Raw genomic sequence first — 22802 nt, forward strand, 5'->3', positions numbered from 1 at the left:
CATTTTGAGAAGTGCTTCGAGCAAGTGCATCTTGAGATTTCGGCTTCTAGCACTGAGCAGCATGACCCTCAGATTGCATTTATTTATAGCTGTTATGGTGGTAATTTGGTCTTTGGTCTTTGGAGCATCGCCTAAGAAAGACACAATAGGGGTGGCAAGAGCCTTAGCCATTATCCGAAAACTTAGGGGTGACAGATGCATACCATCTCTGGCAAAGCATCGAGATCTGTCAGTCATGTCATCCCAAGCAGACAGATACTGGATCCCATTAGAATAACACCAGAAACTTAGCCATTTGTTGAAGTCAGTCATTTTCTTCTTGTACTGCAGTATAATTCTGGATGATGGTAGGATGCTGCTCAGGGCTAGGGTCATACCTGCCTGGGCCAAATAATCTGATAGCTCCTCCATGTTTCTTTTCATGTGGTCCAGGGAGGTGCATCTCAGGTCATTCACAACCCACATGGACAGTGACAGAGTCATGCTTGTACTTGTGGAGTGACCTGAGTGCGTGAGTTGTGTCGGATTCTGGCACCTGATTGCTGACTGTTACCTTCTTATTCAACCTAGAGAGTGGGACATCAGTGTGCCTCACTATCGAGTCACGTATGATTAGCTTATTGGGAAAGCTGTTTTGCCTTAGGGGCTTAGGTTGAGGGGCACACTTTGTAGGTGAGCTAATGTGTCTTGTGGTTTGTGCTGTGTTGTGGTAATCAAGTGCATTTTTGCCTTGGAGGTCTCTGCTGTTTAGATAAATTTCTCTTGAGAGCCGCTGCAAAGATGGGTGTGTGGTTTGTGTTTTTATAGGAGAGCTGTGATGGTGGGTGTTCTGGAGGGCTATGTGTTGAATGTGGTGTGGTGCAGGTGTTGACCACCTCCTTTTGACCAGCTATTCCGGTTTTGGTTTGAGAGTGCATGGCTTCCAATTTGGATATACAAGTGCATCTCTCACAAGTCTGAGTGTTGGGAGGTAAGAGGAGAGGGTTATCTGTGTGCATAAGGCAGTTGCTACACTGCCTCAGAATGCCCAAGTTCACCTCTCCTTAAGTGATCTGTTTTTTTTTCTCCTTTATAAAAATGTATGCTCACTATCAAGCTAGAAGCATTTTCTACTTGTTCAGAATTCAACAAAAATTATTTGTAATATCTCTGATGTTATCTTCTATGGGTGTGTGTTTGCTACATTGTTGGTACATCTGAATTTTTTTAAAAGAATCGAGTAGACTTTCAAAAATACTGTTTGGATTTGTTTTTTCATTTAGTGATCTGGATCCTCTTCAGGCACCTCTTTGGTCTGTCAGAGTAAGAAAGGCTGATAATCCACAGTGTTTATTGGGTAAGAATTAAGACAGTACTTGTACATAAACTAATTTCTTTTTTTTTCAGTTAGCACTAATTTGACTGCATTTGTTTTAATTGTTATACTGCAGGTGATTTCCTTTCTGAATTTTTCAAGCTGTCTTGTCGGAAAGAGTCAACTGATGAGCTTCTTGGAAAGTCAACATTTGAAGAAGAGGGGAAGGGTAAGCACTTTAGAAATGAGCAGTACCACCTGAAGCTCTCTGTGCTGATGTTCTGGCATGTGAAAAGCTGTTGTTTTCAACAGTGATAGCTGAGGTGCTATTGAGTTGCGATACAGAATTCCTTTACAGAGATCTTTCTGCAGAATCAGCATTCTGAAGGGGTGGGCAGCAAAGAGTAGAAGCCTCTAGTTATGCTGATTTGTGTGCATGCACAAGCAACCCACTGATTCATGCAGATGAATTTGAACAGTCTCTCTCTTGTATTCTCATCTTCATTACTTTGAGTGATGTGGACTGGCATGGAACCCACATTCCACTGAGTCAGACAGTTCCTAGTGGTAAAAGATGAGAGGTCACTTTGATCCCAAACCTTGCTGGAATGTACCACCAATGACCACCATGCTCCCTCACTCATTGCCATTCACACTGGTGGTTGTCCTGACCATTAGTATCATTCCCTAGTTTAAATCAAGAACATTGTGGTCTTGCACCTGCAAACAACTGCTAATTCTTTGTAAAATAATTAAAAAAAATCTCCCTATCCATATTCACTGCAGTATAACATATTAGTTATATACGCCCTGTAATAGTGAATCTTAAGTTGTCCTTGATGCACCATGATCAAGCCATCATGTCTTGACATTGGTAGTCCAGACCTTGAAATAAAAAATAAAATCTATATTATTATGTATTCCAAGCTAGCACTCACACAGGCATCCTTCAGTAGTGACCTTGCCTGCTCCAAATCCTTGAGGTTATTTTTCCCATGTCTGAACTCGGTCCTTAGCCCAATGATGTCAACTCCCTGAAATGAAGAAAAAACATCCCATCATTAAATCACAGATGTTGTTTCATGTTCACAATTTGCATACATGTGCATAAATAAAATTCTTACCATCTACTCATTGTGCATTTTTACCCAATACTCATCCTGAGACTTCAGCAGTGACCATGGCTGTACCATATACCCCCCACAGTTAGGGTCTTTAACAGGAAACAGTCAGATATCAGTCCAGCATTTTCCATTTTCTGAATTAAAGACCACCTGTGGCATGCCATCTTTAATGCCACTGCACTCATGACATAAGGAGATGGGACGGAGGTACAGGGTTAAAAAAAATCCACACTGCCTGAAGATGATAGCTCATCTTGCTTGATTGTCATCCAACTCACAGCATGATTGTAACCAGCCAGTGGAAAAATGACTGGGTTATAAGAGAGAGAGAGAGACATGCTTAGTAATCTGGGTAGGGAGGCTAGAACTAAAACAGAATGAGTGCAGCAAAAAAAAAAAATGTCTATTGTCTCACATTCCTTTACTGCAGATTTAGCACGTGGGATAAAGTATCACTCATCACCTACTGTAAAGAATAGTTTGATTTCTGGCCAGTATGTTTTTAGGTTACTCAACAGTAAGGTTGTGCTATTGCAATATGTTGTTGTGTCTCTCATTTGAATTAGCTGTGGATCATATTTTTTCGAGCTCTTTCCACTGGGTGGAACACTGGAGTAGAGAACACCCTACTTATGCTCCCTTGCAGCTGTTTTTAAAATGTAATTCTACATTTGGTATTGGTGCCTACTGAAGACAGTCCTGCCCCTGGGCTAGGGGCATGTGTGCATTTGGTGTCTCCAGTCCTTTTTTAACAACTCGCATAGTTCAGATCTTCTAACAGTTGCTGTTAAAAATTCCCTCTGTTTGATGCTTAAGGATAAAACAGATCTTCCAGGTGTGCCTGCATTCAGCAGTTTGAGTCTGGATCACTGCAGGAGCTGCCTTTTTATCTGGGAATGGAGCACAACATTGATGGTTGTCACAAATGCCAGTGCTTTACCCTCTGATTCACTTCATCTGTATGCAGCCTGAATCTTTCATAGGGGCAGCTAATGATTTCAGGTGGGAACATACAAGGTAGGAGATATTGAGATAAATCTGAACCAAATTATGTCTCCACTTCAAAATCCAAGATGATGACAGTGATCTCCAGTATTTGTGAGAATGTGTCATCCTGTTTGTCTGTAGACTGATGTGAGGTTGACTGAACAGACCTTCCCCCTTTTTAATAGCCACGTTTCTGGTTTTGTCATCCTCCAACATTGAATCTAGCTGATTCTCCACATGTATGAAAAGAGCAGACACTCAAATCACTTGAACATGTTTTTGTGTCACAGCTGAGGTTCAAGGGATCGCTATGTTTGCTATTTTTGACCTACACAACCATTCCATAGAGACAGCCTCCACTTTTTAAATACCTAGGACTCTATTTTGATCAGTCAGTAAATTTCCATTTCCATATAGACAAAGTGAAAGTGAAAACAAACTCCCTCCTCCTCTTGGCCAAAATAATCTCCCCTTTTCTACCACAAGTTGCTAGAGCAACCATTGGCAAAGGAGTCCTCCTTTCTCAACTTGAGTATGGACTCCCAATTTTTATTCCTGCCTCCTATAAAAACATAGTCACACTCCAGACTGTCACTAACAGCATCTTGCCAGTTCATTATAAAGTCATCTCTCTGTGAGCATCACTGTATTACCTTTAGAACAAAATGTCTACCCACAAAACAAAGATCTAACGTACTTGTACGATACCAGCTCTACAAACTACTCCAACTCCATACATTTACTTTCCTTGCAGCTAAACTTCATGAAAAAAACTCCTCGTACAACCTGAAACACTCCTCACAAGACACACCAACTCCTGTTAACCCTAGAGCCACCAAACTCCACAGCACTGCACATGCTTTCTCCTCTTCGGCACCTGCTCTTTGGTAAACTCTCCCATCAGCTTTAAGGAAATCAACACTTATTCCAAATTCAAAATGCAAGTAAAAAATCACTTCTTCATCCAAGCCAATTGCTCCTGCTTCAACACAGAACATATCACCTAACATATCTCCTTTCAAAGTCTCTTCTGCTCTCTCAAGATTTATTGAAGATTTACATACTTTAGAAGCTAATGTATATATTGCACATAGCACTATGCTTGAGCAATATAATGTATGTACACAGTTTGCCCTACGCAATTAGCCTGAACTACTCTGCTACTGCTTACATTTCTGTATTTTTTGTTTGAGCAATGTTTTGTATTTCACCTGTAGTAAATCTAAAATTGATTAATATTGATCAGTGCATTGCCCTGTTAAGCAAATATAACTGAACTATAATAAGACCTCTTCTGAATGTACCCACCTGTCTGCTTTCCAGGCATCCCAAAGCAGGCTGCTTTGTTGTTTCTTTTAACAAGCCTAGATCTCTGAAGCCCTTCTGACATTTAGGTGCTTATCTTTTAAGCAGGCAATCAAAGGCTGTTAATTTTGTTAAACATCTTTATTAAATATATTTTTCAAAAGTGACATAAGTACATATACAGTAATAGAAAAGAAACCAAACCATAACACAAACCATTATAACATTTTCTTTATTTTCATGCAGTATAAATATATGTTTGTTTCAACATTTCACTCCAGCGTTGTATACATTCCTCAATTCTTGCCTTTCCTTTACATATTAGTCTTCATCCTGAACATTATTCTACATGTATTTTTCCCACAAATTCCATTTATTTAATGTAACTTGCTCCTTTCCTTTTCTAAAAATCTTATTACCAGTTATTTTATCTCATTTGCACTATTCAATACTTCAGTTACAGTTGGTTTACATGTTGATATCCTGTAATTGCTTTTGGCAGCCGTTAGCATTAAACTTCGACCATACTAAGCCTGGACAATTCAGATCCTGTATCTCAGCTCAAATGAATCATTTCCTTAGTTGCAGCCATTTGCTCCCCCAACATTTCTGACAAAATACTCTCTGGGGATTACTTAAAGCTGCTTAGAGTATAGAAATACCTATCCAAACACTTCCAAACACAAACAGTAAACCTTCTGGACTTTGTTGCATAATTGGGTGCCATACAAATGTCTTCCTATTGAACATTTGTATGTTGCCTTTCCCCTCTCTGTTCCCAATCTTTTTTAACCTCTTCTGATTAATCCTTCTCATGTCCTTGTGTTGGTATCAGCTCAGATGGATATAAAAGATCCCACAGCACCTATCAAAAACAGTAGGGGAAGCTCCCAATGCTCTCTCCAAATTTCCCCTAGTAGTATAAATACCACATCAGTTTCTCCTGAAAAGAGGCCGTCAGTTTAGTGGAACTAACTCTTAGTATTTAATGATTTTTTCTTTTGCCACAGTTTTACCAGGAGCAGCTCTTTCTGTTGGTATGATTGCATCTTTTCAAATGTAGGTCTTGGCTGCTTTCTCATGGCAGTAGTTAGAGTATACACACAATGTGACCACTCAATTAACAAATCCTGCTGTGGAATATCAGCCCAGATGCTTATTTGTACTTTCATAAAATTAATGCAGTCCCTTCCTTTCATTTTCTCTGGTATAAGAAAACTTCTCAGGTTTCTCTGTGTATCCTGTCTTTCTAATTCTGTTTTTTTTAACAGCTTTTCTCGAGAATCCTTATGTTCAACTAGATTTTCTCCGATTCTTTGCAGTTTTCTCCGTTCATCTGAATATCTAGTTAAAAGCTTTTTTCTTCAGTCTTTTGTTGTTTGACTTTATATATTCCTTCATTGTTTCACTTATGTAAAACCCTGTGAGTACATTTGACTTATTTATTTATTTTTTTTAAATTACTGGAGGTCATAGGTTGGCACTAGGCTATCGGCCCTAGGGCCTATACAAGCCTAGCCACAAAAATACCCTGGCTATTTCTTCCCACAGTATTTACTTCCCTGGACCCCTGTCTAGCAGGGCGACTGACGTGATATCTGGGTTATCTACTGTAACTCTACCAAAGCTGAAACTTGAGCTGTTGCAAGATCCTTCCCCGACAGAATTTTCTTCTTCTCCTTTTCTAGTTGATTTTCTCTTACTTTCTCAAGTTTTCTGATTTGCTGACAGTGTACTAGACAATAACTGAATTTCATCCAAATTTGGTAGCCTTTACTGGCTTCCTTTTCTCAATTTCAGATTTTCACACTGGGAGAGCTCCGATCAACCCTTTGATCAGTGTGCAGCCATTTTGGAAGTCAGGCTGTTGATAAATTTGACAATAGTATCTATTCTTTTACCACCTTTGACCTCTGGGCTGTTGTTTATCCGGTATGTCTCATTTCCAGATTTGTTTTGCAGATCAGAAAAGGGGTGCCCTTCCTGACATTCAGGAGTGTAATTTACTTGAGAAAGTTAACACATTATCTTTGAGAACTTTCCATGTGGTCTGTGTGGCCACTGGTATTTTCCTGCACAGCACAGCATGGCTCAGATTTTCTTTATTTCAGGATGAATTATAATATCTTATTCTGCATGCTGCTTTAGGAATGGGAGGCTCTTTGGTGAGCCATCTGAGGAGATATCCATCAAAATGAGTGATGATACATGTGCCCTTCAGCACAGGAACAGTTAATTATCTCCCTTCCTTCAGGTTTAATTTGATCCATTCATTGTGAAATAAGTGGGAGAAGACTACCATACTCTTTCTGGGCCTTATTCAGAGTCCACCCATGAGAATTTTAATATAATGCCTTCCCCCAACAATTTTGACTGTCCCTCTTGCGCTTCTTTAATATGAGGGTGATTTTTCTGTTTGCTGCAGCCTGAAAAAACATTGCACCAAAACAGTGTAAGATTAGCATTACAGAAAAAGATAACATCCTGGAATTGTTCAGGCTGTCCCTGGCTCATCCTCCTCTGATAGCTTTTCTTATACTAAATGTTATAGCTACAGGCTGAATTTCATTTCCTTTATGCCAGAGGGTAGTAAAGTTCTGAAGGTGGAATACGGAAAAGGGTTTTAATTCTCTTGTTTCCTTGCTATCCTAATAGGGGGGGTCTGGCTTCATTCTGGGTCAGAATGATATTAACATTTGCATCATTGTGTAGGTCAGTTTTCAAGGCTGCTGCTCCTACAGAAGTTTTGAACAACATCAATAACCATGACAGATGCCTTTTGGCTTTTCACTATTTAGGAGCTATACTAGAGTTTCCTTTACTGTTTATGTTCACCGCATCCTGTGTAAGATGTTGCTATATGGCCCTTCTGCACTCCCTGAGTCTTTATTAATGTATCAGCAGGGGTAATGCAAGCCCTACTGTAGTGCAGTACTTTGATGTTTTCCTTTTGGGACCTGTCATTATTGGTGGCTCCTTCCCAGGTTTCATTAATGGATGTTACTAGCCAGAACTTTGTTTTGCATACACTTGTTTGCATTAGTAGGGTGAAGGCCTCCCTATTTGCATTGCAGCATGTGACGAGGGCACTTTACCTGGGGGCAGTATCTAAGGTGTCTTAATACTCACCACTGTCTCCAGTAAGGGAGTGTCACTAAAAGCAGGGATAGAAATACGCAATTTCCTGTAAAAGTACACCAGGAATAGGTTCCATATCTGGGGCTGGACTATATGTTTTACTCCATGCTCCCAAGTGAATCTCCATACTAACTACTGCAGAGAACAGTGTCCCACTTTGACACAGATTTACCTGCTGTGTTCCTTTCCACATATTACAAGGTAACAGTTGCCACCAGTCAGATACCACAATACCCTTAAAAAGGGGTGATAAGTTATATTGGGTAAAATAGATATTGATACAAGTGGTAGCATGTAACCCAAGCAGTAAGGCTTTTCGGAGTGGCCCTGGTGTTATTTCAGAAAGCATAAACACTCTCAAGTTATAATAACCAGCCACAATGAGAGGTAGTGAGGCATTTAATAAAACAAGTAAATACTGAATAACTGATTCCAATAAACATCAACGTTTCACACACAGGAAATATGAAAATAATACTGTAGGATAGATCTCAGATTGATTTTGGAAAACCGCTAACTATCTAGCTGTAGTTCCCTGACTATCTCAAGATTAACTCTCCCTATTTAATCTAAATAAATAATTTAGCAGGGCAAGATTATACTCTCACTTCTGCAAGGTAAGATCAGAAATTATTTCCTCAATCTAGGCTGTCATCTGCCCTCAGCAACTGAAACAACTACTCTGGAAACAGCTGGACTACTCCTATTGAACAGCTCTGGAAAACAACTACTGAGCAATAAGTCAACCACTGACTCAGAACCTGCTTTTTATAGCAAATCTTTTTCAAAAGTAACAGGAAGCTGTCATGAGAATTCTACTCGCATATCAGACTTTGAAAAGCAAACAAACAGCTGCAGTGAAGATTCTATTCTCCCAGCCCTGACACACAATGGCATCACATTTAGGTCAGCTTACTCTGGCATAGCATGCTTTCAGAATTCTCCCCACAAAGAACAAATATATTTGGTCAGCCAGAAGAACATCGTTTGGCTTTCAAACATCTTGCATAAATCAGAGTGATAATCGAAAGACATAAACTTATTTACAAAATTAGAGCTAGTCATGCTGGCATTTGTAACACAGGGTAATTTACAATTATTCACAAAACTTCAGCCAGTCATGCTAACACAGATAACAATATTTAATATCCTCACATTTCTCCCCCCTTTGAAGACTCGAGCGAGATTTTCAAGTGACCCTGGAAAATTGTTGTTTGAGAAACATGGGGCTGACTGAAAATGTATCAGCCTATACCCTGTCTTGAGAATCCATCTACAGTGGCATTACTGAAATCTGGACTGGCTAATACAGGGGGCCCTCCAAAAGCTTCTTTAAGTTTTTGGAATGCTTGCAATTTTGGTCCACACTACCTTATCAGGCTTGTTTTTCCTTGTTAGGTCAGTAAGGGGTGCAGCTATTGCACTATAGTTGAGCACACATTTTCTGTAGTACCCTGCTGACCCTAGGAATACTCTAACATGATTTTTGGTTATAGGGACAGACCACGTCTGAATAACCTCCACTTTGGCAGGTTCTGGACTAATCTTACCACTCCCTACTCTATGCCCTAGGTAGGAGACCTCTGCCATACCCACCTGACAATTTCTAGGCTTAATGGTCAACCCTGCCCTTTTTAGTCTGCCTAAGACCTTCCTGACATGTTGAAGGTTCTCTTGACAGGAATGACTGTAAATGGCAATATTGTCCAAATAAGCAAGAGCATAGTCTCCTGCTCCTACTAAGATATGATCTGCTAACCTCTGGAAAGTTGCTGGGGCACTCTTCATTCCAAAAGACATCCGTGTAAATTCATATAATCCAAACGGTATTATAAAAGATGACCTCTCTCCAGTAGTGGGAGCCAAGGGCACCTGCCAGTATCTCTTGGTCAGATCAGTAGTGGTCAGATACTTAGTCCACCCAGCTGTTCTAAAGCGTCATCTGTTCTAGGTATGGGGTATGCATCAGACTCTGTATAACTGTTTAGTTTTCTGTAGTCTATGCAGAATTTTACACTGCCATCTTTTTTCAGTACCAGTACTAATGGGTTTAGCCCAAGGTCTACTGGACTCCTGGATTACCCCCATCTCCAACATCTCCTTTATAGTCTAATTCAAAGTCTGTTTGACTTGCTCAGGCACTCTGTAAGGAGCTTGCTTAATAGGGCTTTGGGGTCCTGTATCCATATGATGCTGCACTAGGTGGGTGCACCCAGGCTTCCCAGTGAACATGCCCCTAAACTCCTGTAACACTTGTTTTTCTTTAACCTGAATAGGGGATAGCCACTGAGATATTGCTACCTCTCCCACAGAAGTGTCAGCCTAAGCCTCAGTGTGAAGATCAATCACTCCTCCTGCCATCCACCACAAATACTCAGCATCAGGGCCATCTCTGTCATGATATGGTTTCATCATGTTAACATGGTACACCTTATGTCCCTGCCTCCTGCCTACCTCTTGACACTGCTCACAGGTCCTGCAGTACCCTGTTACATCCTTTGTAATCCCATGCCAGTAAAAGTTTGCATAGTGTGTCTCTTAGTGTGCTTTATGCCCATGTTACCTGCAAAAGGAATGTCGTGGGCTATGGCTAGAGGTGCCAGACGGTAGGCTCTGGGTTATACCAACTGCCGTATTCTCACCCTCTAGCCCTCCCTCAGGGGTCCACTCTCTGTACAGTAACCCTTTATTATCTGCAAAAGAAATGTCATGGGCTATGACTAGAGAAGCCAGATGGTAGGCTCTGGGCTGTATCAACTGTTGTATTACCTCACCCTCTAGCCCTCTCTCAGGGGTCCACTCTCTGTACAGTAATCCTTTTTTTTCCACAAAAGGATTGTCATGGGCTATGGGTAGAGATGCCAGATGCTAGGCTGTGGGCTATACCAACTGCCATATTACCTCACCCACTAGCCCTCCCTCAGGGGTCCACTCTCTCTACAATAACCCTTTATTAGAGTATACAGACTTCCCTTTTCCTTGATCATCAGGTGCCTTCTTAGCTACCTATCTCAACTCTGTCTTTGTAACCTCTCCCATCTCCCTTTCCAGAGGAAGCCCAGTACCTTCTGACAGCGGTGCCTCACTGTCAGCCTGGGTGCTACCACTCACCTCCGTCCTTGTAGTTACCATGTCCACAGGAACACCGATACCTACCAGCAACCGTGGTTCACCTTCAGGCTCACTGCTACAAGATAGCTGCCTCCCTGAAGTAACCACATCACCAGCCCCAGCTTCAGGCTTAGGATCTGTCTGGGTCTCCCTCAGGCTACCAGACCTACATGCCTGTCTCCAAGCTTGACTGTGTGTAACTGCATGCACACAAGGTACTACATGATCAGAATCATTCCCTATTAAGACATCTGCAGGGATATCCTCAAACGCACCTGCTTGTTCCCTTTTCCACCCTCCCACTCAAGGTGAACTTTAATTAAGGATATTTGGAATGAGGTCCCTCCTAGAGCTGGCCAAGCAAGTACTGGTCCTCCTTAACTACTGCAGGCCTCACAATGGTTATATCAGAAGCTGCGTCTCTCTTAGCAGTGTCCTATCTTCCATCCACTAAGATAGGATACAAGTTTTTGTGATAGGTTGCCTCCTCTGTTGTTTCCAGACAACTTACCTCTGGCTTTCTGTCATTCCCACTTGCTGGCCCTCTCACCTTTTGTTTCTCCCTTTGCTTCAGTGGACATTTGTATGTTACGTGGCCCCTCTGATTACATTTGAAACTAATTTCTGATCCTGACCGTGTGCTTGAACTAGTGGCTTCCCCTGTTACTGGTGAACTCTGTTGGAGTGGTTTAGGCTGCCCCCCACGGGATCTCTTATGTCCATGTGCAGCATTGGGTATCCCTTTCTTATGCAGTAGTGTCCTCCTTGCCAAGGAGAGATCCCCTTTTCTGCCCAACTCATGTTGCAGAGTTGCACTCTGTCTACCAACTCAAGCCTCATGTCCTGAGGCAGAGTGCCGAGAGCTTGTTCCCTCACCAAAATGTCTGCCAGTCCTTCAGAAGTGGTGACCTGACACCCACTCACCCACCTGTGAAGGTAAATACTTAAATCAGCAGTGTAATCACATACACTTTCATCTGCCTTGCATCTGTGTGTGCAAATTTTTTTCTATACATTTCAGGGGTTAATTTGAAACAGTCAAGTAAACATTGATCTGAAGTAGTTAACTTCATTTGATCAGCAACCTATGGGTATCGGATCCGATTCGGATCCGAGCCGGCAACTTTCCTAGCAAAGATCCGAACTCCAAGCTCCTCCCCCTACCCATAATGCCCTGCTACCTCCCTCTAACCCATAGATCTCGTTTGCCATGGCTTCTTGAAGCATCTGAGAATGAGCTCCTAGCATTGGGTTTTGTGAGTTGTCTAGATTATTTAGCTTTTCCACGTAAATTCACTTTTTCTGAGTGTGTGTGACACCCCTTCTCTCCCATTTATCTGGGTAGTTTATCTTTAGTTCTTTACTTAGTGTAAATTTAAATCCCCTCCCCCTTCTGTCTGTGTGTGAAGGTGTGTGCGTGTGGGCCTAATCCTGTTAGTATATCCGAGGCCCCAAAAGCTATTTTTTCAAAATGCTCCGAGTGTGGCCATAAGCTGTCCCCAGCGGATGGCCACACTCGGTGCATTATTTGCCTGGGTGTAGACCATCCTTCTTCAGGCTGCACTATCTGTGCAGCCTTCATTCCCAGGGCTTTGAGGGATAGCGGACTAAGCTAGTCCTCGTGGGCCTTTTGCCCCCAGATTCAGCTTCGTCCTCCTCCCCTTCTGTGGCACCACCCACAGCCGCGACTGCCCCACCGACCATTCCCTCTCCCCTGGCCAGGATTCAAACTCCCGCTTCAGCTCAGGAGGAAAAAAGACAGGAAGGATAAAGAGCGGGAGAGAGACAGGCATCATAGCCACAAGAGGCGGACCGATTCAGCTCCCTCGGCCCCGCCATCTAAGCAGCTAGCATCTCTTCTTAAGGTCTCTGGGTCTTCCCCCTCCAGGCCTCGATCTCCACATTTCTCCCCGGAGCCGGAGGAGGAGACCCGGTCACCTTCGAGGTCATCCAGGCGGCCTTCCCAGCCAGCCTCGGCAGCCTCATCCAGGTCCACTAGAAGTTTATCTAACGTGGATATGGATCGGATGATGCGTCGATTTCTTCAGGCCTAGCTGCAGATGGGAGTGCTCTTGCCTCCCCCCCCCCTCCGGGGGGGGAGCTTGACCCCTTTTTCGGCCCCATTGCTCCTTCTCAGACCCGCTACCGGGGCTCGGAGCTGTCGGATCCGAGTAGCTTCGGAGCCGGGGTGGTGTCGGCGCCAACAGTGTTTACTACTTCGGCTCCGACTGTATCTTCCAGTTTGTCGGATCCATTTTCGGATCCGAGCTGTAGGGGCCGTGAGATGAGCGTCGGATCCGGAGGGGTTAGTGTGCCTTCAGCTCCGTTGAGGTCAGATCGCACTGCCCGATCCACGCACCGGATCCGAGGGGACTGCTTTCGGATCCTAGCGAGAGTAGCTCACCCTCAGCATTTGACATCATGGAGAGGGTTCTTTCGAGGGATTTGAGGTCCCAGGCTCTGGCTACGGATCCACCCGCCATTCCCTCTCAGACGGGCCTATCTTCCATCATCCGGCCACAGCGACAGCCTGCGCCTACGTACCAGATGGTTCCCATGGAGGAACAGGACATTGTTGGTGAGCCCTCCTCAGATAGCCTTCCTAAGGAGGTCCCTCACAAACGTAAGTGCAAGAGGAGGCACTTGGACTCACCCAAGTCCCTCACAGAAGACACGGACTTGGAGGAAGGGGAAGGTTCCCCCAGGTCACCCCCCAACGAAGACGTCTCCTTCGGAGACATTATGGAAATGCTTCATATTAGAGGGGGGTGGTCAGCCCAAAAGCCTTCCTCGGATGAGGCTGTCTTTCAGGAGGTGTTCGACACAGGCCCATCTACCTCTTGGGTGTCCCCTCCTGCCGATCCCCTGGTGGACCTCATAACTACCAGGACATGGAAGGAGATGGACACTGTGGAGCCAATACCCAAGAGACCGGACAGGATTCTCAGCCCCCCCACAGACAGGACAGTTTGGAGCAAGGGTGCCACTGTAGATGCCATGGTGGTGGCGGCTGCCACCAAAAAGGAATTAGCACAGGAAAGTTCCTTGGTACATCCTCCAGACAAGGAGTCTTGGGTGATGGACCGCCTCGGGAAGCGGATGTTCGCTTCAGCGACCTTCACTGTAAGGTCACTGAATTATATGGCACACGTGATTCGACTACAGCGAGATCTAATCAAAGAGTACGCTGGGTCACTCCCAGAGTCCATGTCGGCCGAGGACAAACGGACCTTCTCGGCACGAATGGCCACTCTTAAGTCTATTAGGAATACCTCTATGCGGCTTGTTTCCCACGCCACGGAAGGAGCGGCTAGAGCCAGCGGAACAGGCATTGTCTTACTACGACAAGCCTGGCTCCATCTCTGCGACTTTGCGGAACCCTTCAAGGCTTCCTTCGCGAATGCCCCCTTTGACAGTTCTATGCTTTTTGGCAAGACCGTCCGCAATACGCTACTCCAGAGCGAGAAGAATGGGAAAACGTCTACCGTCGGGATCCGCTTCTCGGCTCCTCAGAGGTCCTTCTCCAGGAACCAAAGAGGACAGAAGAAGATGTGGTTCGGAAATCCCAGCAATCCCATTTCACTCCGGATCCCTCATCCTTCAGAGGCAGAGGAGGACAGGGTGGACGCCGGCCCAGAGGCAGAGGGGGGCCGAAGAATTTTGGGTCGAGGGAACCCTTTTCCAATCGACCCGAGCATCAACCCTGAGGGGTTGCCCGACTGCTCCTCTCTGGAGGCAGTCGGGGGCCGCTTCTCTGAACATCTAGCACATTGGGAGTCCATTACGACAGATCACTGGGTGCTCCAGATCATATCCAGAGGTTACTCAATCCCATTCCTAAATACTCCCCCCCCCCCCGGTCGGGGCACCTCCCCGATGTACCACCCAATCAGAGGGAGGTAGCAGCCCTAGAAGTAAAAGAACTTCTAGAAAAAAGAGCCATCCAGCATGTCCCCCCCCCCAGTTAATCTGGATCAGGCTTCTACTCCAGGTTCCTTTTGGTGCCAAAAAAGACGGGGGACTTATGGCCAATTCTCGATCTGTCTACACTGAACCTATCAGTTGCCAAAGAGAAGTTCCGGATGGTCACCATTCAATCCATTCTCCCACTATTACAGGAGAATGACTGGATGTGCTCCATAGACCTCAAGGATGTGTACTACCATGTTCTAATGGACAAGCGATCCAGGAGGTTCCTCCACTTTTGGCTGGGAGCCAGCCACTATCAGTTCAGGGTCCTACCCTTCGGTCTCACCACAGCCCCAGGGTGTTCACCAAGGTCATGGTAGTTGTATCGGCCCACCTGAGGCTTCAGGGAATTCAGGTCTTTCCTTACCTGGACGACTGGCTCCTAGCTGCCCCCACCAGGCATCTACTATGTTCAGTGAGAGACTACTTCCTATATCTCGCCCGCTATCTAGGGATCACGATCAACCACAAGAAATCCTTCCTTCAGCCTACTCAAATTTTGGATTTCATAGGGGCCAGGATAGACACAATTCAATCCAAAGTCTTTCTGACATCGGACAGACTGCGCAATCTAAACCTACATGTTTTGGCTCTTCTTCAGTCCTCGGCGCCTCCAGAGGAGTTATTCCTGAGGGCTTTGGGGTCCATGGCAGCGGACATCAACTTGTCTCCGCTCGCGCGTCTGAATATGAGGATTCTCCAATGGACCTTACAGGTCCAGTGGTCCATTCTGCTTCATCCCTTGTCTGCTCCTATTCCTCTCAGCAGAGTTTGCAGGGAATCTCTACTTTGGTGGCTCCATTCCAAGCATCTCCGGGAAGGGCGCCCCTTCTCCATGTCCCCACCCCAAGTCACAGTGACCACGGACGCGTCTCGCCTCGGGTGGGGGGGGGGCAATGCATGGGCAGCACCGTCCAAGGCATGTGGACTCACACAGACCTTTTTGCATATCAATGTCCTGGAGATGAGGGCGGTGCTTGTAGAGTTGCAAGCTCTCCATGCCCTTCTTCCTCTGGGGAGTATTGCAATTCAAACAGACAACATGTCAGTGGTCTGGTACATCAACAAGCAAGGGGGAACCAGATCTTACCCACTTTGCCGGGAGGCCATGAGAGTGTGGGAATGGGCGATATCCACCAACCACTTTCTCATAGCAACGCACATACCGGGTCGGTCAAACATCCTTGCGGACAAGCTGAGTCGGATTATCCTCTTGCCCTACGAGTGGTCTCTGAACCCCTTAGTAGCGAAACAGATCTTCCTCAGATGGGGTCAACCTTGCTGCGATCTGCTCGCGTCACCTTCGAACGCAAAGTGCAGTGAGTTGTTCGATCAAATTTCCCCACCAGGGGAAAACCCCAGAGACACTCTAGTTAATGCTTGGCCATCCGGTCTTCTTTATGCTTATCGTCCTCTTCCGCTGATGACAAAATTCTTGCAGAAAGCTCGTCAGTTGGGGAGCAGAGTTATCCTCATAGCCCCATTCTGGCCTCGTCAATCATGGTTCCCTTGTCTACGGTCTCATCTAATGCATCCTCCCTGGATCTTAGATCCCCTTCCGGATCTGATTTCTCATCCCCTGGGATTGAGGACCCCCGACCTGGACAACCTCAAGCTCTCGGCTTGGTTGATCCAGTTCCCTTGATGGCTAGGACTCCCGGTATCTCATCCTCGGTTAAAGCCATTCTGTTGGCTGCACATAAACCCTCTACCAGAAAAATCTACAAGAGTAAATGGAAACGTTTTACTATCTGGGCGGAGCATAAAAATTTGGACCCCTTTATGGCTCCTATTCCAGCAGTCCTCGATTTTTTTTATCTCAAAATTTCCATCAGGGAGCTAGCTCCTCAAGTTCATCTGGCAGCAATTTCCCACTTTCACATTGGAAACAATTTTGGCCCCCTGGCATCATCTAAGATCTGCAAGACCTTTCTGAAAGGTACCTTCCCTTTGAGACCCCCTGTTAAGGAAGCAGTCCCTCCATGGGATTTAAGCTTAGTTCTCCAGGCTCTGACTAGTCATCCTTTTGAGCCCGCAGCTTCGGTTGACTTGAAGTTTATATCTTGGAAAACTGCCTTCCTGATTGCCATTACTTCAGCCAGAAGAATATCGGAGCTTCAGGCTCTTTGCAGTAAGCCCCCATACATCATTTTTCATAAAGACAGAGTTTCCCTCAGGACTAACCCCTCTTTTCTGCCTAAAGTGGCTTCCAAAGCCAATATCAACCAATCTATCAACCTGCCTGTCTTCTTCCCTAATTATCTCAACAAAGGAGAGTATAGACACCATTGCTTGGATATGCATAGACAGTTACGATTTTACCTACACAGAACAGCTGTTTTTCGAAAATCAGAACAGCTCTTTGTTTCATTTGCTAAGTCCTGTCTGGGTAAACCAGTGACTAAGGTAACCTTAGCTAGATGGATTTCACAATGCATTCTTCTTGCATAAAGAAGCTCTGGTCGACCTGAGCCTGTGCTTGTTCGAGCATACTCTACCCGTTCTGTGGCTACTTCTGCGGCCTTCTGGTCGAAGGTCCCTCTGGATGACATTTGTTCAGCTGCTACTTGGGCTTCCTCTCACACTTTCATTACACATTATAAATTGGATCTGATTTCCAGAGGAAGGGCGTCCTTTGGCTCTGCAGTGCTCTGGAATATCCTCCCATAAGGGCTTCCCAAGTTGTGGTAGCTGGGGACTCTGTCCCACAGGTTGCTGATCAAATGAAGTTAACTACTTCAGATAAAGAAGTTATGTGCTCACCATAACGTTCCATCTGAGTAGGTAACTTCATTTGTCTGCAGCCAACCCTCCCTCCATCCCCTGGACCTTTAGTTCGTTCTTGAAGGATCATGATGTCACTTTCCAGATGACATCAGGTTGGAACGTTCAGGTAGTTTTTCCTTGTGTTATAGTAGTGTTCTATGATACTATGGCAAACTCGGTCTGAGGGTTAGAGGGAGGTAGCAGAGCATTATGGGTAGGGGGAGGAGTTTGGCGCTCGGATCTTTGCTAGGAAAGTTGCCGGCTTGGATCCGAATCGGATCCGATACCCACAGGTTGCAGACAAATGAAGTTACCTACTCAGATGGAACGTTATGGTGAGTACATAACATCTTTTTTTACATTATTGTAATTCAAACACTCAATACCAAATAGTTTAGTAATTGCATTAACAGCTCTACCATGGGAGTAAAGGGGTTCTGGAATCGTACCCAGAGCCCTCAGTCAACATTGTACTGTTTACATATCCTCTCAAATATGTAACTAAAGCTATCAAAGTCATCTCCCTCCCTGTACTGAGGAAAAAGTTTATGGACCTTTATGGCTTCTGGTGTTCAGTCATTCCATTCCCCATTACATCCATGACCCAGTCAAAGGGTTAGAAGCTCCTTTTCATGCTCTGTCTGCCTCTCATGTTCTGCTTCCATCTCAAAACGCTTGGTCTCCAGTTCATGCTGATGCCTCATCTCCCTGTCCTCAGCCTCCAAATGTCACAATTCATACTGACACTGAGTTTCTCTCTCTCTCCTCAGCCTCCAGTTCGTGCTGACTCTCCATCTACAAACGCTGCAGGTCATATTGATGCTGCTTCTCTCTTGCCCTTTCTTCAGCCCCCAGTTTTAGTCTCTTTAACTCCAAATGAATTTTTAAGTCCTCTGAGGAAAAGATGACCTATCTTGTCTCAGAAGGTTGCATATCCCCAGTGCTAAACTGGATATCCTCCAAGCTGCTGGTCTGCTCTGTGGCTATGATTAAGGCTGAAATCATTGCTTTCTTAGGTTGGCATGAACCAATCCTTTGACTTCACACAGATTGGCCAACTGATTCCTTGTCAGCTTGCTATAATCCTCTGCTGACATCTTTGCTTGCTGTCCATGACTAAACTGACTAAAAACGAGTAAAACTGTTGTGACAAACTCTGCATGTTTATCTTGTGGCTGTCGAGAGTGCACACATCAGTGACAACTACCCACAGGCTATTAAAGCTCAGTTAAAATTCCACACCACTGGCACCAATATGAGACGAACCCTCTTTACCCCCGAGGCAGTAACTAAGGAGTCTTAATCCTTACCACTGTCTCCAGTAAGGGAGTGTCAGTAAAAGCAGGGATAGAAATACACAATTTCCCCTAAGAGTACACCGGGAACAGGTTCCAAACCTGGGACTGGACTATACTCCACACTAACTACTACAGAGCACCGAGTCCCAGTTCTAGGTATCTGACACGCACTCACTGTTAAATGTCTGATATTCAAACATACACACACTCTTGGGAAAGACTGACACAGATTTACCTGCTGTGTTCCTTTGCCCAGATTACAAAGTAACAGCTACCACCAGTCAGATACCACAATACTCTTTAAAAGGGGTGTTCAATTATATTGGGTAAAATAGATATTGATGCAAATGGTAGCATGTAACCCAAGCAGTAAATTTTTAGAGTGGTCCTGGTGTTATCACAGTAAGCATAAACACTATCAAGTTATTTAAAATATTAACTAAAATTACCAGCCACCGTGAGAGGTAGTAAAACATTTAATAATAAAAGGATTTAAAACATGTAAATACTGAATAACTGATTCCAATAAATATCACAGTTTCACACACAGGAACTATGAAAATAATACTTGTAGAATAGATCTCACATTGATTTTCGAAAACTTCTAGCTATCTAGCTGTAGTTCTGTGACTGTGTGAAGATTAACTGTCCCTATTGAATGTAAATGACCTAGCAAGGCAAGATTATACTCTTACTTCTACAAGGTAAGATGATAAATTATGTCCACACTCCAGGCTGTTGTCTGTCCTCAGCAACTGGAACAACAACTCTGGACACAGCTAGACTACTACTGCTGAACTGCTCTGGAAAATAACTACTGAACGATAACTCAACAACTGACTCAGAACCTGCTTTTTTATAGCAAATCATTTTCAAAAGTAACCAGAAGCTGCCTTGAGAATATTTCTCTCATACCAGACTTTGAAAAGTAAAGAAACAGTTGCAGTGAAGATTCTATTCTCATAGCCTTGGCACACAAATGACATCACATTTAGGTCAGATGACTGTGGCATAACATGCATTCAGAATTCTCCCCACAAAGAACATGTACATTTAGTCAGCCAGAAGAACACCGTTTGACATTCAAACATCAAAAGACAAATATGTATTTACAGAATTATAGCTAGTTATGCTGGCATATGTAACACAGGGTAATTTAAAATTATTTACAAAACCTCAACCAATCATGCTACCACAGATAATATCTAATATCCTCACCCAGCGTATGCCCTTTGTAGTGGCATTCTAAACGTCCTCCGGAACACACCGTTGTCCTTTCAAAAGTCTTACTTTTTGGGTTCTGTCATGGAGCTGTGAAGAGGCTGTCACTTTCTTTTATACTATTTGCAGTTTATGGCACTGACTGATAGTCATTGCAATCCCCGTTGCTCATCTCCATACATCGGGAAGTCAGTGTATGGTTTGTTACCACTACCTGTGGAGCCATCATTCCATCTCATGTCTATGCCGCTTTTTGATTTATGAGTCTCTGCCTGCAACCTGGGAAAGGCCTTTTCTCATTCCTTCCCTCTCCTTCAGTCATGATATTGGATTTGTCACTGGAAGAGTAAGGACCTCATTTCAGGACTACCTTAGATCAGAATGAATAGTGTTTACTGGAGAATAACTGGCCTACTCAAACTTTGGGCTCCTGTTTTTACTGTCTTTGGAAGCAGTTATGAAATGTGAACCTCTGTTGCTAAGAAAGGATAGTTATGTGTTAGTACAGTGCCTGTACAAGCATGCAGGAGAGCGTTGTCCTACCCTATCCTATTGAGAAATGTGGGAGAATGACCCAGCAGTGGTGCATAGTCTTGCCAGTGATATATGTCCCCAGTGAAATTTCAAGTTCTGACATGCACATTGAGTAAAAGCTTGAGCCTCTTTTTGAAGCTTAAGTTTCAGTAGGCAGCCATCAGTCTATATTTTTTATGATCTTTCCAAGAGGGATAAGTGCTACTCAGGTACTTTCCCTGCTAACAAATCAGTGAGATGAGCAACCTATATTAATGTTTTCCTGTGGTGACCCGCCAGGCCTTTGAGATCTTGGCTTTTCCACAAGTAATTTTAATTTTAATGCTGTGGGCTCCAGTTTTTTTGTCAAGATGATTGCCTCTCAATGAATGTGTTTTTAGCCGGTGTATTAGATGGGCATTAAAGGACTTAACTGCTCTCAGAAAATCTTTGCCTTAGAACTTTGTTATCAAGGTTGGTGTGTTCATATAGTCCCTCACACCCACAATTTAGTTATTTACTTAATTTCCATTTGTTAGTAAGGCTGTGCAGTTGCCCTTTTCATCAGAGTTCCAGAGAGAAAAGATCCACATTAACAATGCAAATACCAACAAGAAAATGAGCAACAATACATAAGTTCATTGTATGCTTGAAAAGGAAAAGGGAAATAAACTTTTTTTCCAAACTTTTTTGTTCAAAGAATTATAATGCAAAGATTATCTAATATTGGATGTACTAACATAACAGAAGGGAGTAGTGGGAGGAAGGTAGAATGGAAAAGGGAGAGGAGAGTTACAGTGGATAAGGTGGAAATGAAAAATATGGTACAATACAGAAGAGTGTACAATAGAGGGGAGAATAAAGGAGGTAAAAAGTAAGGAGAGTGAGGAATGTTGTCTGAAAAAGTAAGGTGATAAGAGATGTAGAGGGATTTACTTTTCTAGTGATGTTAACAAACGGTATGACTGAAATAATTAAAGTAGACCTTTTTTAGGCTTTGGTCATTGTTTAATGCAGTGACATGTCCATGTAGAGGCTAGGTAATTTATTTTTTTAGTTTTTTGTTGAAAGGTATTTGTGTTGGTTACTGCTTTAAAATGTGGGAGACCAAAGACTGACCAACCAACTTCTGAAGGGGGATCCTGCAGCTATGTCCTGTGGTAAAGAATCTCTCTGCTTTGGGATCTCAACTCCATGAATGACATGCTTTTGTAACCACCTTGTGAACTGGCTGATTCAGCACTTAAAATTTGTATCTTTGTTTTCCCGGGTAGCCTTTTCCTCCATCTGTTGATTTCCAGGTTTTTGACTCATAAGTGGAAAATACCCTTTGTTATCTTCCACAATCATCGGTTGTCCCATTAGACGTTCGTATCTGAGTTGTCAATCTTCTAGTCTGCTCACTTTCAATTTTTCTTTCTAGTGAATGGAATTTGTCTCCTATAACATAGATGGATACTGTCCGTCATAATTTTACTTCTGTAGGCTCCGTAAGCATAGGAAAGTGGATGGTATTGCAGTTAGTTAACATATCTTATGTAGAGAGAGTGCCTGTTAGCATCACTTTTTGTCACCAGTAGGCTAAGTCCTTGACCAGAGTAGCAGTAGAACATTAGGTCATTGGATGGATGTCTGATATTTATTGCAGAAATGTCTGTGATAGACATCTATGACATGGCCCCCTGTCATTGGTGTATAATGCTACCATTTGCTACAGGTTTGATCTCCTGTTCTCATGAAGACTATCATTTAAAGAAAACTGTCTTTCAGGATATTTTGTTCTGCAGTTTGCCTTCTTCCTTTTCATCTTTTTTTATCCACCTTTCTTCTAGTGGTCCTTTTGACCGTCTACACAGTGGCATCCCTAGCTGCAGCCCCAGGAAATTAACATTAACTAGAAGTCCTCTTTGATCCCATTTCAGGGAGCTATCTTCAGAATTACTGAGCTGGAAAAACTGCAGTGTCGCCAGTCAGTCCTGTTATTAACTTACCAGTCCATTTGTGGGTCAAGCCTCCACCACTCTGCACGTTCTGAGCTTGTCTACCAATCATGTTCATGGTACCTTTTGCATACCC

The 22802-nt window shown here is 43.8% G+C and overlaps 1 protein-coding gene across 4 annotated transcripts in view; it reads left to right on the forward strand.

Annotated features, from left to right (window-relative positions):
* The window catches only part of RAB3GAP1 (RAB3 GTPase activating protein catalytic subunit 1), a 2239542-nt gene that overhangs the window by 1067463 nt on the left and 1149277 nt on the right, over window positions 1–22802 (forward strand). For all 4 annotated transcript variants that reach the window (XM_044074944.1, XM_044074945.1, XM_044074942.1 and 1 more), the window contains 2 exons: window positions 1263–1336; window positions 1431–1523. In XM_044074944.1, the coding sequence (XP_043930879.1) occupies window positions 1263–1336; window positions 1431–1523 (167 nt within the window). The remainder of the gene's footprint in view (window positions 1–1262; window positions 1337–1430; window positions 1524–22802) is intronic.

Source organism: Protopterus annectens, chromosome 6.part0 (assembly GCF_019279795.1).
Source record: "Protopterus annectens isolate FY-2018-M chromosome 6.part0, PAN1.0, whole genome shotgun sequence".
NCBI classification, from domain to species: domain Eukaryota; kingdom Metazoa; phylum Chordata; order Ceratodontiformes; family Protopteridae; genus Protopterus; species Protopterus annectens.